The sequence below is a fragment of the Hylobates moloch genome, unplaced genomic scaffold, assembly GCF_009828535.3.
Source record: "Hylobates moloch isolate HMO894 unplaced genomic scaffold, HMol_V3 SCAFFOLD_9, whole genome shotgun sequence".
In the NCBI taxonomy this organism is placed as follows: domain Eukaryota; kingdom Metazoa; phylum Chordata; class Mammalia; order Primates; family Hylobatidae; genus Hylobates; species Hylobates moloch.
The window spans coordinates 35,608,842-35,625,413 of NW_026652284.1; the positions used below are offsets into that span (position 1 = coordinate 35,608,842).

General features: G+C 36.7%; 2 protein-coding genes across 3 annotated transcripts in view; both read left to right on the forward strand.

Annotated features, from left to right (window-relative positions):
• Positions 1–16,572, forward strand: part of LOC116813243 (cytochrome P450 7B1) — a 207,172-nt gene that overhangs the window by 148,199 nt on the left and 42,401 nt on the right. The window lies entirely within an intron of this gene.
• LOC116813244 (deoxyuridine 5'-triphosphate nucleotidohydrolase, mitochondrial-like) lies at positions 5,189–5,719 on the forward strand. Its single transcript, XM_032759676.2, has one exon. It carries the CDS (start codon positions 5,210–5,212, stop codon positions 5,675–5,677), a length of 468 nt encoding a protein of 155 aa, XP_032615567.1. The 5' UTR covers positions 5,189–5,209; the 3' UTR covers positions 5,678–5,719.

The window sequence follows — 16,572 nt, forward strand, 5'->3', positions numbered from 1 at the left end:
TCAAACTTAAAAACTTTTTCACATCAAAGGAAACAATCAACAGTGAAAAAGCAACCTACAGAATGGGAGAAAATAATTGCAAATTATATGTCTGATGATGGGTTAATATCTAGGATATAAAAGGAGCTTCTACAATTCAACAAAAACAAAATACAAATAACCCAATTAAAAATGGTCAAAGAACTTTGAATATACATATCTCCAAAGAATAAATACAAACAACCAATGAACACATAGAAAGATGCTCAACACCACTAATAATTAGGTAAATGCAAATCAAAACCACAAAAGGATATTGCCTCACGCTTGTCAGGATGGTCACTATCAAAACAACAGAAAATAACTAGTATTGGTGATGATGTGGAGAAATTGAAATCCTTGCACATTACTGGTGTAAATGCCAAATGGTCCAACCATGGTAGAAAACAGTATGGAGGATGCTGAAAAATTAAAAATAGCATTTCCATATGATTCAACAATCCCACTTCTGGGTCTCTATCCAAAGGAATTCAACACAGGATCTTGAAGAGACACAAGCACACCTAATGTTCACTGCAGCATTATTCACAATAACCAAGAGGTGGAGGTAACCCAGATGTCCACCAGCAGATGAATGGATAAAGAAAATATGGTACATACATACAAAAGAATGTTATATAGCCTTAAAAAGGAAGAAAATTCTGCAATATGTAACAACATAGATGAAACTTGAGGATATTATATTAACAAAAATAAGCCAGTTACAAAAAGACAAATACTGTATAATTTCACACATGTGATGTATCTACAGTAGTCAGTATGATAGAAACAGAAGGTAGAAAGGTAGTTGCCAAGGGCTTGGGGGAGGAAATTCAGGAGTAATTGCTTGAATTGATGAATTGATTAATTTATTGATTCATGAAAGGTAGTTTTAAAGAGCTGGAGGGGAACTGATTAAACGGTTTAGTGGACATAGAGTTTTGGTGGTGGGAGATGAAAACTGTTCTAGAGATCTGTTTTACAATAGTGTGAATATACTTAACATTACTAAACTGTACACTTAAAATGGTTGAGATGATAAATTTAATATTATTTGTTACCATGATTTTTTAAAAATGCACAGATTCTGGAGCATGTGGGTAAGGATGATGCTAATTCTTGTAGACTATGATAAGGTATCATTCATATTTTATTTTTAGGCCTCAGGTCACTTTGGATGGTGGGCAATTGATTCTAGACCATGGATTTTAGATTATGGGAGAATTACCTGACTCTTCCATATCCCATTCGGCAGAAATTACAATATGTATTTTATGGAATTAAATATGAGAAAAGTTGTATAGCATCTTCTACACCTCTTGCCTTTACCATACCTCACTGTGATATGAATATTATCATCACAAGGAAAAATAATTATTACAAAGTTGCCAGTTATCAGCAGAGGCTAGAGCAAAACAGAATGAATTAATTATTCTAAGTTTCTACTTTACTAATATACAGAGATAGCAGTGAGCAAAGGGCCATCAAGACATCACTTAACAAGCACTGAAATTAAATAATGTGTTAATGACATGTGTTGAGAAAGGATGTGAGTACATCCCACAGGACTGTGAATGAACCATTGTGGAAATTGCATTTTCATGTGGGGACCTGAGCACAAATATGTGTGGCCAGGACAGGTACCATCATTAAATAGCGTTGTATTTCTGTTTAACAACCATATTCCTTTGGCAAGGGTATGTGAGGACCAGATATGCAGGGAAAAGGGGTAGATGCATGGACTAGGGTTAAATTCAATGGAGAATTATGACAAGGAATAATGAAATACAGATAATTCCTAGAAAAAAAAGATCAAAATAAGAAGTGAATTACAAGGCAGAGCACATAATTCATAATCACCTCTATTACTACAGTCACCACAGTGTACCACTAACTTTTTATATATACCTGTTCCCACCTCTGTCAACATTGAGCTCTTTCAGGGAAGATCCTCTTATTCTTCCATGTGCCCTTGTCACCTATTATAGTGCTTGACACAAATTGAGTATGGAGTAATTGCTTGAATTAATGAATTGATTAATCCATTGATTAATGGATCTGTCAGCTAATTGTAGCCATAAAGCTAAGAGTAGCCACCCTTCTTTTGAAATCATTGGCATCTAAAAGGAACTTGTGATGATTAGCTTTATGAGTCAACATGACTGGGCCGTGACTACCCAGATTAAACATTATTTTTGGGTGTGTCTGTAAGGGTGTTTCTGGATGAGCTTAGCACTTGAAGTAGTGGACTCAGTAGAGTAGACTGCCCTCCCCACTGTGGGAGGGCATCATCCAGTCCATTGAGGGCCTGAATAGAATAAAATGTGGAGGGAGGAGGAATTTTCCTCTTTTCTCTGCCTCACTGTTTCAGCTGGGACACTGCATTTCATCTTCTGCTGCTTCTGGACTGGAATTTACAGAATCAGCTCCCCTGGTTCTCAGGCCTTTGGACTCAGACTGAATTATATTGTCAGTTTTCTGGGTCTCCAGCTTGCCGAAAGCAGATCATGAGACTTACCAACCTCCATAACCATGGGAGCCAATTCCTCATAATAAATAAATATATACAGACATATTTTGCATTTCACAAATATTGCATCTTTTATAAATTGAAGGTTTGTGGCAGTCCTGCATTAAGCAAATCTATCAGCACCATTTTTCCAACACCATGTGCTCACTTCATGTCTTTGTGTCACATTTTGGTAATTCTAATAATATTTAAAACTTTTTCATTATTATTATATCTTTTTCAGTGATCTGTGGTCAGTGATCTTTGATGTTACTGTTGTAATTGTTTTGGGGGTCCAAGAATTGCACCCATATAAGATAGTGAACTTAATTGGTAAATGTTGTGTGTATTCTGAATGCTCCACTGACCAACCATTCCCCCATCTTTTTCCCTCTCCTCAGGCCTCCCCATTCCCTGAGACACAACAACATTGAAATTAGGCCAATTAATAATCCTACAGTGGCCTTTAAGTGTTCAAGTGAAAGGAAGATTCACACTTCTCTCACTTTAAATTAAAAGCGAGAAATGATTAAGCTTAGTGAGGAAGGCATGTTGAAAGCCAAGACAGACTGAAATCTAGGCCTCTTGCACCAGTTAGCCAAGATGTGAATGCAAAATAAAAGTTCTTGAAGGAAATTACAAATGTTACTTCAGTGAACACACACGTGAGAAAGTGAAGCACCCTTGTTGCTGTTAGAGAAAAAGTTTTAGCAGTCTGAATAAACGATCAAACCAGAAACAATATCCCCTAAGCTAGTCAAGGGCAGTTCGTGAGGTTTAAGGAAAGACACCATCTCCATAACATAGAAGTACAAGGTAAAGCTGACTGAGAAACTGCAGCAAATTATCCAGAAGATCTAACTAAGATCATTGATGAAGATGGCTACGTGAAACAACAGAATTTCCATGTAGACAAAACAGCCCTCTATTGGAAGAAGATGCCACACCTCTAGGGCTTTCATAGCTAGAAAGAAGTCAATGCCTGGCTTCAAAGCTTCAAAGGACAGATTCTCTTGTTAGGGGCTAATGCAGCTGGTGACTTTAAGTTGAAGTCAGTGCTCATTTACCATCTAGAAATCCTACAGCCTTTAAGAATATGGTAAATCTACTCTACATGTACACTATAAATGAAATGATGTAGCCCAGGTGTCAGCCCATCTACAGCATAGGTTACTGAATATTTTAAGTTCATTGTTGAGACCTACTGCTCAGAGAAAAAAGATTTATTTCAAACTATTACTGCTTATTGACAACACACCTAGTCACCCAAGAGCTCTGATGGAGACATACAAAGAGATTAATATTTTTGTATTTGCTAAAATGTCTGTTCTACAGCCTATGGATGAAGGAGTAATTTTGACTTTAAATTCTTATTATTTAAGAAATACATTTCCTAAGAATATGGCTGCCATAGATAGTGATACCTCCGATGGAGCTGGGCAAAGTTAATTGGAAATATTCTGGAAATGGTTCACCACTCTAGATGCCATTAAGAGCATTTGTGATTCATGGGAAGAGGTCAAATACCAATATTAACAGGAGTTTTGAAAAAGTTGATAGCCATTCTTTTTTTTTTTTTTTTTTTTTTTTGAGATGGAGTCTCGCTCTGTCACCCAGGCTGGAGTGCAGTGGTGCAATCTTGGCTCACTGCAACCTCCATCTCCTGGGTTCAAGTGATTCTCCTGCCTCAGCCTCTGAGTAGCTGGGACTACAGGTGTGCACCACCACCAGACCCAGCTAATTTTTGTATTTTTAGTAGAGACGGGGTTTCACCATATTGGTCAGGCTGGTCTTGAACTCCTGACCTCGTGATCCACCCGCCTCAGCCTCCCAAAGTGCTGAGATTACAGGCGTGAGCCACCGCGCCTGGCTGCCATTCTTATAGATGACTTTTGAGAGATTCAATACTTCCTTGGAGAAAGTAACTGCAGATGTGGTGAAAATAGCAAGAGAATTAGAATTAAAAGTGGAGCCTGAAGATGTGACCTAATTGCTGCAATCTCATGATAAAACTTAAACAGGTAGGAGTTGCTTGTTATGGAGAAGCAAAAAGAGTGGTTTCTTTCTTTCTTTTTTTTTTTTTTGAGACGGAGTCTCGCTCTGTCGCCCAGGCTGGAGTGCAGTGGCGCTATCTCGGCTCACTGCAAGCTCCGCCTCCCGGGTTCATGCCATTCTCCTGCCTCAGCCTCTCCAAGTAGCTGGGACTACAGGCGCCCGCCACCACGCCCGGCTAATTTTTTTTTTGTATTTTTAGTAGAGACGGGGTTTCACAATGGTCTCGATCTCCTGACCTCGTGATCCGCCCGCCTCGGCCTCCCAAAGTGCTGGGATTACAAGCGTGAGCCACCGCGCCCGGCCCAAGAGTGGTTTCTTGGGATGGACTCTACTCCTAGTGAGGATGCTATGAACGTTGTTGAAATTACAACAAAGGATTTAGGGTATTCCGTAATTAGTTGATAAAGCAGCAGCAGGGTTCGAGCGAATTGACTCCAATTTTGAAAAGTTTCACTGTGGGTAAAATACTATCAAACAGCATCAAAATGCTACAGAGAAATCTTTCATGAAAGGAAGAGTCAATTGATGCGACAAACTTCATTGTTGTCTTATTTTAAGAAACTGCCGACTCATCGTGTGCTCTCCTGTTCCCCCGGGCTGTCTCCTCGCTCGCCTTCTGGCTGTGCCATGCCCTGCTCTGAAGAGACACCCGCCATTTCACCCAGTAAGCTGGCCCGGCCTGCGGAGGAGGGCGGCATGCACCTCCGCTTTGCTCACCCGCGGCTCCGCGCGTGCGCAGGCTACGACCTGTACAGTGCCTATGATTACACAATACTACCTATGGAGAAAGCTCTTGTGAAAACGGACATTCAGATAGCGTTCCCTTCTGGGTGTTATGGAAGAGTGGCTTCACGGTCAGGCTTGGCTGCAAAACACTTTATTGATGTAGGAGCTGGTGTCATAGATGAAGATTATAAAGGAAATGTTGGTGTTGTACTGTTTAATTTTGGCAAAGAAAAGTTTGAAGTCAAAAAAGGTGATCGAATCGCACAGCTCATTTGCGAACGGATTTTTTGTCCAGAAATAGAAGAAGTTCAAGCCTTGGATGACACCGAAAGGGGTTCAGGAGGTTTTGGTTCCACTGGAAAGAATTAAAATTTATGCCAAGAACAGAAAACGGGAAGTCATACCTTTTTCTTAAAAAAAAAAAAAAAGTTTTTGCTTAAAGTGTTTTGGTGTTTTGCACTTCTGTAAACTTACTAGCTTTACCTTCTAAAAGTACTGCATTTTTTACCTTTTTTTATGATCAAGGAAAAGATCATAAAAAAATAAAACACAAAGTTTTTCTTTGTGTTTGGATCAAAACGAAACTTTGTTTTTCTGCAATTGATGGTGTATGTAAATCTGCTTTGTGGTGACCTGATGTAAACAGTGTCTTCTTAAAATCAAATATGTATCAATTACAGATTTTTTAAAAAAAGACTGTATTTAACTAAAATGATTCCCCTTCAGCAACTTAATTTTGCTTTAATTGCTTTAAATCTTAAGCAATATTTTTTATTCAGTAAACTTAAATTCTTTCACAAGGTACAAAATCTTGCATAAGCTGAACTAAAATAAAAATGAAAAGGAGAGATTAAAAAAAAGAAAAAAAAAACAAAACAAAAAAAGAAATTGCCACAGTCACTCCAACCTTCAGTAATCACCACCCTGATCAGTCAGCAGCCATGAACATCAAGGCAAGACCCTACTAGAAAAAGACTATGAGTTGCCAAAGGCACAGATGATCCTTGGCATTCTTTAGCAGTAAAGTATTTTTAATTAAGATAAGTACATTTTTATACATAGTGCTGTTGCACACTTAATGGACTAGAGTGTAAATATAACTTTTATATGCACTGGAAAAAACGAATAATTCATGTGACTCACTTTATTGTGACATTTGCTTTATTGCAACATTCACATTATTGTGGTGGTCTGGAACTGAACCTGCAACATCTTCAAGGTATACTTGTAAATACACACACACACATACATCCTATTGATTCTTTTATTCTGGAGAACACTGACTAATACAAAACTGTATGGCCATATAAGAGACAGTTGCAGGATCTTCTGTGACTCGGAGGCCAAATTAAGGTGGCAGATTTTCAGGAATGAAAGTATGTGTATTAGCATAAACAGACATATGTCCAAATGATTTACATGAGTGTTGATAATGAAATGTATATGCTCTGGGACACAGCACCCCAGGGCTCACTGCTGCCCCAAGATGGATGTTGAATTGGACAATGTCATCAGCCTGTAAGCACCCCATTCCCTGCCTTTCCCACCTGGTACTTCATTTCTGTATATATAAATGGTCAAAATTTGTGCCCTGAAAAGAAGTATGTTACAACAATTTTTAAATGTTCTATAGCTGACCATAATTTGGATATTCAACAAAAGGTTAAAATCCTGTTGATTCTCACAGGGACAGTTCATTGCAGATACATCATCACCAAACCTTAATTACATTGTTTAACAATGATTTGTTCTCTTGTCTTCCTCTAGTAAGGAACCTGTGATGAATTCTAAAATGTTAAAATACTAGTTTCCAGCCCATACCAAATAAATCACCATCTGTGAAGGTTTGGGAGCAGAATTTAAAAAATCTTCCCTGGGGATCCTATAGTAAATTCAGGGTCAAGTACTGTTACATTAAAATTTGGGAGAAAAAATAAAACAGGAAGACACATTTAGGGAATAGTCCAATGAGGTGGACCCTGGGGTAGAAAGTGGGACAATAGATTGTGACACGTTAATAGGACTTAGAATCAATTTAGTGGGTTCCAAAAAAAATTTTTTTAAATAGAAGAGGAAATAGAGTACAATACACGTAGTAAGGTATCATTTTGTGACTTTTAGTTATGTCTACATATTTATATATCTATACATGCATATGTGTATTACATCATAATGTACATGCTAGATCAAAAGTATTGGCAAAACATTGATGTAGGATAATGAGTACACGTATTAACACATATTTTGCAATCAGTGTGATGTATGCAAAGAACCATGTAGTTCATTACCTGAAACAAAACTCTTTTTGTTTAGCTCTTATGAGTCATTTTTGGCTAGGTTACACTTCAGTAACAAATAACTCAGTGGCCTACAACTCAAAGAAAATTTTGCTCAGTCTATATGTTTACCATGAGCCATTGTCTTCCTTCCAGTTTCCAGATTTAAGGAGAATATTCTATGTGTGACATTTTTTTACTTGTGGCAGTAGGAAGAGAACATAGTGGAACCATGTGATGGCTCATACAGCTTCTGTTGGGAAGTGGCGTATGTTGCTCCTAACAGTTCATCAGCCAAAGAGTCACATGACTAAGTTTGGTACCCATGGGACATCAATTAATAATGCTTTTACCCGGAGAAACAGTGGCTACTGTGAACACCACTACAATCTACCACAGTGTATCAGATGTTTCCTTAAAAATTTACATTTAAGAACTATCAAGTTATCATATTCCTTGTTTTCAGGACTTTATTGAGATTTTGGAAAGAATTAGTTTGCTGAACCTTTTCAAGTAAATATTGCTGGTTCTAGTCTCAAATAACTTTTGGTACCCTTGTCTCTTTGATACAAATAAGGAAACTTTCTTGGTGATATTGAATACTTTAAAACCTTCTGAGATTCAATCACATGTCCTCATCTTTCGTTTCTTTTGCTTTAGATGGCTTACTTTTTGTATTTTACTTTTATCAACCAGAGTGAATTTTTTAAAAGAAAAACAGGCATTAAACTGGACTAGGATTTGATGTAAGTCAATTCTAGAGATATTCCTTGGAACCTGGAGGTGGAGAAAAGGTATGAATAGGATTTAGGATTTGAAAACCCTTTAGCTACCACACTCTTTCTGGTATCAAGTGGCTCATTTTGTTTCCAGAGAATTAATGTTGTTTCCAAAAATTAGCTCTCATATGGCTCATTCAGGTAACCAGCGTTGAATATGGAAATTAGATTTTTGTTCATACAGGTTTATTGCACTGTAGTTTATGAATCACAATGGCTAAGTGCCAAACTCCCTTTCAAGCTAAGCAGCCTCTTTGCTATGTTATTCCAGCTGAGTCTTTTATTTGAAGTGTTTCTTCATCTTGGCTCATTTAGCCACAAACAGAAGTTGCCCTATGGGAGATAACATCTTATGCTTATTTACTTTATAGGATTATCACCTCTGGGCTCATCACAAGTGCAAAACATATCAGAAAAGAGAAAAACCTGATTTCAGACAGTCAGAATTCCCGTAACCATGACATTTACCTAATTTTCTTTGGGTAGTGTGGGTCACAATCATTGGATTGTGAGTTAGGAGACCTGGTCCCTGATATTTTTTGCCTATTTGCTGCTGTATGACTTTGGGCAAGTTGTTTTACATCTCTGATTCTGTTTCCTTATTTGTAAAGCACACAGTGAGCTAGGTGAATCTTCCAAATCTCTTCCAGTTTCAGGACCCTGTTCTATTTATGGAATTTTGCAGAAGTCATATGGATTGTTCAGCAAAATCATTAAGGGAGAGAGCTCTGCTTGGAAAATACAAAGATAAAAATGTTTCTTTATATATAGATATGGTACAAAAATTGCCAACAATATCTAAGCTTAAACTTAACATTTAAGTTCTGTAGATAGGCCCTTGCTTTCTTTACCTAATGATAGAAATTTAAATATACTATTTGCAGTGATATATTTCATTCAGAAACTTGTCTGATAATTGAAATATGAAATTAATCTTAGAAAGTCTCATTTTTTCATGAGGTTTGTTGAGATATAATTTATATACCATGAAATTTATCCATTTTAAGTGTACAATTAGGTAAATTTTAGTTAACTGATAGTTTTGCAGCCATCACCACAATCCAGTTTAGAACACATCTGAATTTTCAAAAAATTTCATATAAATGGAATCAGGTATCTGGTTTCTTTGTCTTAGCATAATGCTTTTGGGGGTTTAATCAATGTTGTTGCATGTATCAGTGATTTGTTCTTTTTCTTTTATTCCATTTCTTTTCTTTTCCAGTTCATTTCTTTTATTCCATAAACTAAATATTATTCCATTGTATAGATACACCACATTTTGTTTACCCATTCACTAATCAATAGACATATGAATTATTTCTAAATTTTGACTATTATGATTAATACTCCTACAAACATTCACATATAAGTCTTTGTATGGACATGTGTTTTTGTTTCTCTTGGGTAGAGGTAATTAGAAGTGGAATTGTTAGGTCACATATTTTATGTATGTTAAAGATTATAAGAAACTGCTGCTCTTTTCCAGATAACTGTACTATTTTATATTCCTGCCAGCCCCGTATGAGAGTTCCAGTTTCTCCTTATCCTTGCTAAAACCTGATATAGTCATTCTTTTTTTTCATTTTAGCCACTCTGGTGGGTGTATAGTAGTATCTCATTTTAGTTTATAATTTGCACATATCTAAAGACTTGTGATGTTGAACATCTTTTCATGTGCCTATGTCTATCTTTTTGGTGAAATGTTTATTCGAACCTCTTGCCGATTTTTTAAATCAGATTGTTTGTCTCCTTATAGTTATAAGGCTTCTCTATATGTTCACCCCTAAGTTTAGGGGACTTTCCCTGCCATCAGCATCTATATATTTCAATATATATACACTACTTAATTCTTTCATACCAATGCTTTGAAATAAAATCTTGTTGCAATAATTGAGTGGAATTTTTAATTTTGGACAAGAAACAGAATAATTTTTAAATGTTCATTGACAATCATTAAGAATATTTTGAGGACTTATCTGTAAGCTATCAAAATGGTAAATTTTTTTTTTTACAAATCTAACAGTAGCTTCTGTTTTCTTAGTTTGTGTCCTATTTATAGAGAAAGAAAAAAAAAAACACCTTCTATAGATGTATAAAAGTCTGTGAAAATCCAGCTATTTCTGAGGAGAGAAGAGGAAGTATCTGAGGAACCCGAAGGAGAGAGAGACACTAGAACCCTTGTTTTTAATGCTTCCTATTCTACTGTGAGTTAAGACATCTGCCTTCCAAAGGGTGGTTTGTGGAAGGAATGAATGAGTTACTGACCTTGGCATCACTTTTTCTAGGCCCCAATTTAAAATACATATACATGTTCATGCACACACACAGGCGCACACACACACACACACACACACACACAAAAGTAGCATATTTCTTTGCCCTAGGTTCTCTCTGCCAGTTATTCCTAATCCTCCCAGCCCCTGAAACAAATTAGTATCACTTACAGGAGTGTTGGAGTAGTTTTGGGAACAAGACAGTGAAATAATAAAATCCCTTACTCCACCCTGGAATTGTAACTAACAACTCGTATAACTATAGAGGACATCATCTTTCCTTCATTCCTGACTTCTAATGCCAACCTTGCCTGATACCTTCTGTCTATTTTTATCTTCACAAATGGAAATAAACTCAAAAATATTCTACCTACAAATGTTACTCCAAATGACTTCAGCAAGTCTCCAAAAAACTGTAATGAAAAATTCAAAATTGGTTAATGTTAACTCTTTGTAGGAAATATACTACCGTTATTTGTATACCATGCTCTATTTCAAAGTCCTCAAAGCAAAATTAACATAAACAAAATCTCATTCATTTAACTAGAAAAGAGAGGTAGCTCAACAAAACAAGATTCCCTTCCAGCCGCCATGCAAGAAAGTCCACCAGCCCTGCAAACACACACAGAGGCTTATCGCAAATATGAATGGATGCTAAGGATCTGGAGCTAGTGAGGAAAGTCGCCATCATGAGAGAGAGAAAGCATAACTTTAAAAACTGAAACAAAGAGACTTAGAGAAAATAGACAATTCAAGGAACATGAAAAAAAAAATCCCAAGAAACTGTGTTTAATAGTCTTAGAAAAATAAGAGTAGAAATTGCATTTATGAATCAAGAATGACATGCAGTTTTTATAAGGTATAATCGGAGAGTATAAGAGAACTTTGGGAAATTAGAAATCTAAAAGTAGAAATAAAATAATCTATGAAAGGGATAAAGTCAGGAAAATCTGTCAGTAAGTGGAGCAAAAGAAAAAGTGATAGAAAATAGAAGAGGCCTATATGAAAATTACAGGACCATATGTCTGACCATATTGAGAATTTAGAGAGCACTGAAGGAGATTGATAAGAATTAGTGATGAGTACATAGAAATGAGGCACGTGCAAAAACAAAGCAACTGAACACTATCTAAATCATGAAAATGGTGTAAACATTGAAAGTTTATTTCACAAAACATGTGGGAGGGTACAGACAAGATGGGGTAGCCTAAGCAAAGGACACTGCAAGAATTAAGATATCTAAAATATGTAAGAGGTTATCGCTAATAGAATTTGACAATTTGCAAACTATGATGATTTCTGTATATAAATATGATGCTGTGCCTTCTATGTCCCATGTTCTAATACTGGTGATGATGGATTTCCTGAAGTAATCTTACACTGTTCATGCAGTGACTTAAAATCACCAAAGTCAGAAACTGATCTTTGGAAAAGAATGGTATTTTCCCAGTTGTAAAGCCCTCTAGCTCATGACAACATCAAAACACTGCCCTTCTCAGCACCATGTGCTGTGTAAAGATATTATTAGTTTTTGCTACATTAATACTTTATCCAATATTAAAATATGGGCATGAGTTAACATATTATGAAGCAGGTATAGCATATGAGGCCTCAAGCTTTTCATTATCTTCCCACTTCAGTAAACTAGAGTATTCTTGAAATGTCTTTTCTATGATTCTGATAAGCTGTTCTTGATTATTTTGGTGTTGATCTGCAGAATTTGGAACTTTGTTTCTCCATTGACATGGGTTGATAAAACGTCATTTGTTAACTTGACTATGCATTTATACATCATTCTCATTGATCTGTATATTGTCATTACCAAGGCTTTCTGGGCTAGTCCTCTGTAATAATTTAGTTTCCACAAAACTGTGGGTTCTAATTTTTTATTAAACATTTCAAAATCAAATGAAAGAAATTATGAGTTAATGGAATTTATATCTCTTCCATGGAGTCCAATCAAATCCCATCTGTAAAGTAAATTAGCAACTGATCATCTCAGAAATTACAAATTCAGTTGCATGGTTTTCTATTTTAATTAAGGGACTGAAATAAACTTCAATTATGAATCGACTTCCCCCTTTTAGATTGTCTAGGCTGTTTAAACATTTTTGACTGGCTTTCTCCTAAGATCCAGTGCACTTCAGAGCCACTTCTGTTCCCATGAGTTTGTTTGCTTAGAGAATACAAAGCCTAGAATGTTACAGTTTCTTTCAGAGCAGGCACGTTATTCTAGTGCCTCATCTGTGACCAGCATATCATATATGGCAGCCCTAAAATAAAATCTAAATTGAGCAAAGAAAGAAAGTGGTCAAGTGAATGAGAATGAAAAAATCTTTAAAATTAGTACTTTATTGAAAATGTTTAGGAAAAAAGGGTCAGGAGAGAGCCATGATTAGATTTGTATTTTAGATGATCCCAGGTATTGGTGCAGAGATAATATAATAAATAATAACAATAATAGTAACTAACATTTTTGATGCTTACTGGGTAAGTCATTGTGTTCAGTTTTTTATATTCATCAACTTATTAAATTCTCACATAAGGAAAATGCCATAGGGTATTCATTTTACAAATGAGGAACCAGAAGCAAATATAATTAAATGGACCAACGTTACCAAGGTAGGAGTTGGCAGAGCCTGGGAGCTGAGCCACACAGTGAGCCTACAGCGCCCTCGTTCTGGGTAGTGACATTAGCCAGGAGGCTATTGCAGTCATGCACATGAGAAAGGATGAGGGTTAGAACCCTAGAACCTGCTAATCCAGGGTTAATAGAGAAAGGCACTTGAGTGGTGTGGTCATTCATCGTTTGTGGGGCCTGCTTGAAACTCAATATTAAGTTTTAAATGATAGTTTTAAAACTCGACCTTGACATTATTTCCATGGTGCAAACCTAAGCACCCCTCCCAGATTAAAAACAACAACAACAACAAAGTTCTAGACTTCTCTGGTTGAAATCTTACATAGATACAAAGAAGCACTTACAAATCACTCACTTGATCAAGGCATTAGTATTAATATAATTCTGCTAATAGAATCGAGTTTACAAGGCACATTCTACAGACAAAGCTTTATTTGGATCACAAAATTATATAGATGAACTGACAGCTAAAGATTCAGCTGGTATATGGCTTGAAGAGTTATGCTCTGGAGGGTGAAAATACATTTCATCATATTCATGTTGATTTTGCTCTGACTTCATCTGAGAAATTCCATGGAGAAATGTGTGACTATTCAGCATTACTTGCTTTTACATTGCCATTATATGTAAAGCTTTGATTAAAAGTGCTTGAACAGTGAATATCTTTGCAGGAAAATTAAATCAAGTTTTAAGTCAAATGCTATCCTGATAGAGTCAAAACATTTCAGAGTAAGAGGCTTCTTTATTCTTACAGACCATTCTAGAGTGGTCACTAGACTAAAGATAGCAGACCTTTCTAGACTGGTGCAGAAGTTACCAAAGAACAGAGAGCTGCATTATTGATAGCCTGGAAGTGACATTTTATACAGGAATTTTTCATTTATTTGCTGTGAAGCAGAGAGTGTGTGAACACCAGATGTCAATCACATACAACCAGTGGATTTGCAAGATTATAGGACTGGGGAAAAAATGAAGGTTAAGCACAGGGGACAGTAGAGATTACCTGGGGTAACGAATTGCATAATTTTTCTAGACAGAGTTGGACTAGTGTTCATCCTGAGAAAAGATTACATCAGTCTGATTCTTGCAGTAAACAAATATTAAGCAGATAACGTTACTCAACAAGGGGAAAATTGACCTAATAATCCCTAACTCTACCCGTGAGATGCTCTTGAGTTTGGCAAGGAAGTAGACACTGTGTGCTCTATGTCACAGGTTTCTTCGAGTAGAACCTTGAAGAGACCATCAGGACCTTCAGTTGTCAAGTCCAACAGCTGCACTGCAACTGTGAAAAGCCTTTCTCCCTGCTGAGGTTGTCACAGGAACCGATTCTGCCTGCCTCATTTGCATGTCACCTGGACACTGGTGAAAGTAATGGAGTATCCTTAGGTTGCACTGTGTGTCCATACTTTGTACAGTTAGAGCAGCTAAATCTCAGTGTCTACTCTTCATTTTTGGAGTACAGTTCAGGTGGGTTCTGCTTGTCCGCATGATGAATTTCAGGCTGATTCTCCACTTAACTGACTTAGGAATGTTGAGCTTTTTTTAAAAAAATCAACCTTTGATTCATTTGTAGACTGTACTTTTTGTCATCAACTACTTTTTAGAAGGCAGTGCCTTCTGTACGTAGATTTCATTTTTAACACCAACATAGCATTTCTTTCTTTTTTTTTCTTTCCTTTTTGAGATGGAGTCCTGCTCCATTGCTCAGGCTGGAGTGCAGTGGCGCAGTCTCAGTTCACTGGAACCTCCATCTCCCAGGTTCAAGCGATTCTCCTGCCTCAGTCTCCTGAGTAGCTGGGAATACAGGTGTGTGCCACCATGCCCGGTGAATTTTTTTTTTTTTTTGTATTTTTCATAGAAACGGGGTTTCACCATGTTGGCCAGGCTGGCCTCGAATTCCTGACCTCAGGTGATCTGCCCACCTTGCCTTCCCAAGGTGCTGGGATTGCAGGTGTGAGCCACCATACCCAGCCCCAAAATAGCATTTCTTTATTATTTAAAAATATGCACCTAAAAGGACATATCACTTCTGTAGGATTCTTCCTTAAAATGTTATTATTAATACCTCAATCTAGCCATGAAAAAATATCAGACAACCCAACCCAAATGGAAGGACATTCTACAAAATAAATGACTACTACTCTTCAAAAGCGTATGTTTATGTCATGTGCAAGTCAAAAGATATCAAAGATCAAACCTTTGTAATCTCACCACCTGAGATTAATGACTACTAACATCTTTTTTTTTTTTTTTTTTTTGAGACGGAGTCTCGCTCTTTCACCCAGGCTGGAGTGCGGTGGCGCGATCTCTGCTCACTGCAAGCTCCGCCTCCCGGGTTCACGCCATTCTCCTGCCTCAGCCTCTCCGAGTAGCTGGGACTACAGGCGCCCGCCACCACGCCCGGCTAATTTTTTGTATTTTTAGTAGAGACGGGGTTTCACCATGGTCTCGATCTCCTGACCTCGTGATCCGCCTGCCTCGGCCTCCCAAAGTGCTGGGATTACAAGCGTGAGCCACCGCGCCCGGCCATGACTACTAACATCTTAAAGTAACATATACCAGACTTTTCTCTTTGCATTTTGCAACTACTTTGTAAAAATCAGTTGACTATATTTGTGTGGGTCAATTTCTAGGCTCTCTATTCTGTTCCATTAATATATTTGTCTATTCTTTCATCAATACCACACTCTCTTGATTCTTATGGTTTTATATTAAGTCTTAACATCAGATAGTGTAAGTCTTTCCACTTTGTTCTTCTTCAATATTGTCTTTTGACTTTCCATATAAACTTCAGAATCAGTTTGTTGATATCCATAAAACATCTTACTAGAATTTTGATTGGGATTGCACTGAATCTGTAAATCAAGTTGAGAACTGACTTGACAATATTGACTCTTGCTATCCATGTGCATAGAATATCTCTCTATTTTAGATCTTTGATTTTTAATCAGAGTTTTATAGTTTTCTTCATATAGATTTTATACATATTTTGTTGGATTTATACCTAAGAACAAATTTTTTACACTAAGTTAACTTCGTATATTTTGTTTTGATTAATGTAAGTAGTATTGTGTTTTTAATTTCAAATACCAATTGTTCACTGCAGTTATATAACAAAGCAATTGACTTTTGTATATTAATCTTGTACCTTGCAACTTTACTATAGTACTTTATTAGTTCTAAAATTTTGTTGTTGTTGATTCTTTGAGATTTTCTATGTAGACAAAAGAAACAGTTCAGGCAGAGAATGAGTAAGCAAAACCACAGATGTGCAATTGCTTACAAAATATGA

Bases quoted from the DNA above. Each gene is read 5' to 3' on its own strand.
- LOC116813244 (XM_032759676.2), top strand. From the start codon at position 5,210: ATGCCCTGCTCTGAAGAGACACCCGCCATTTCACCCAGTAAGCTGGCC.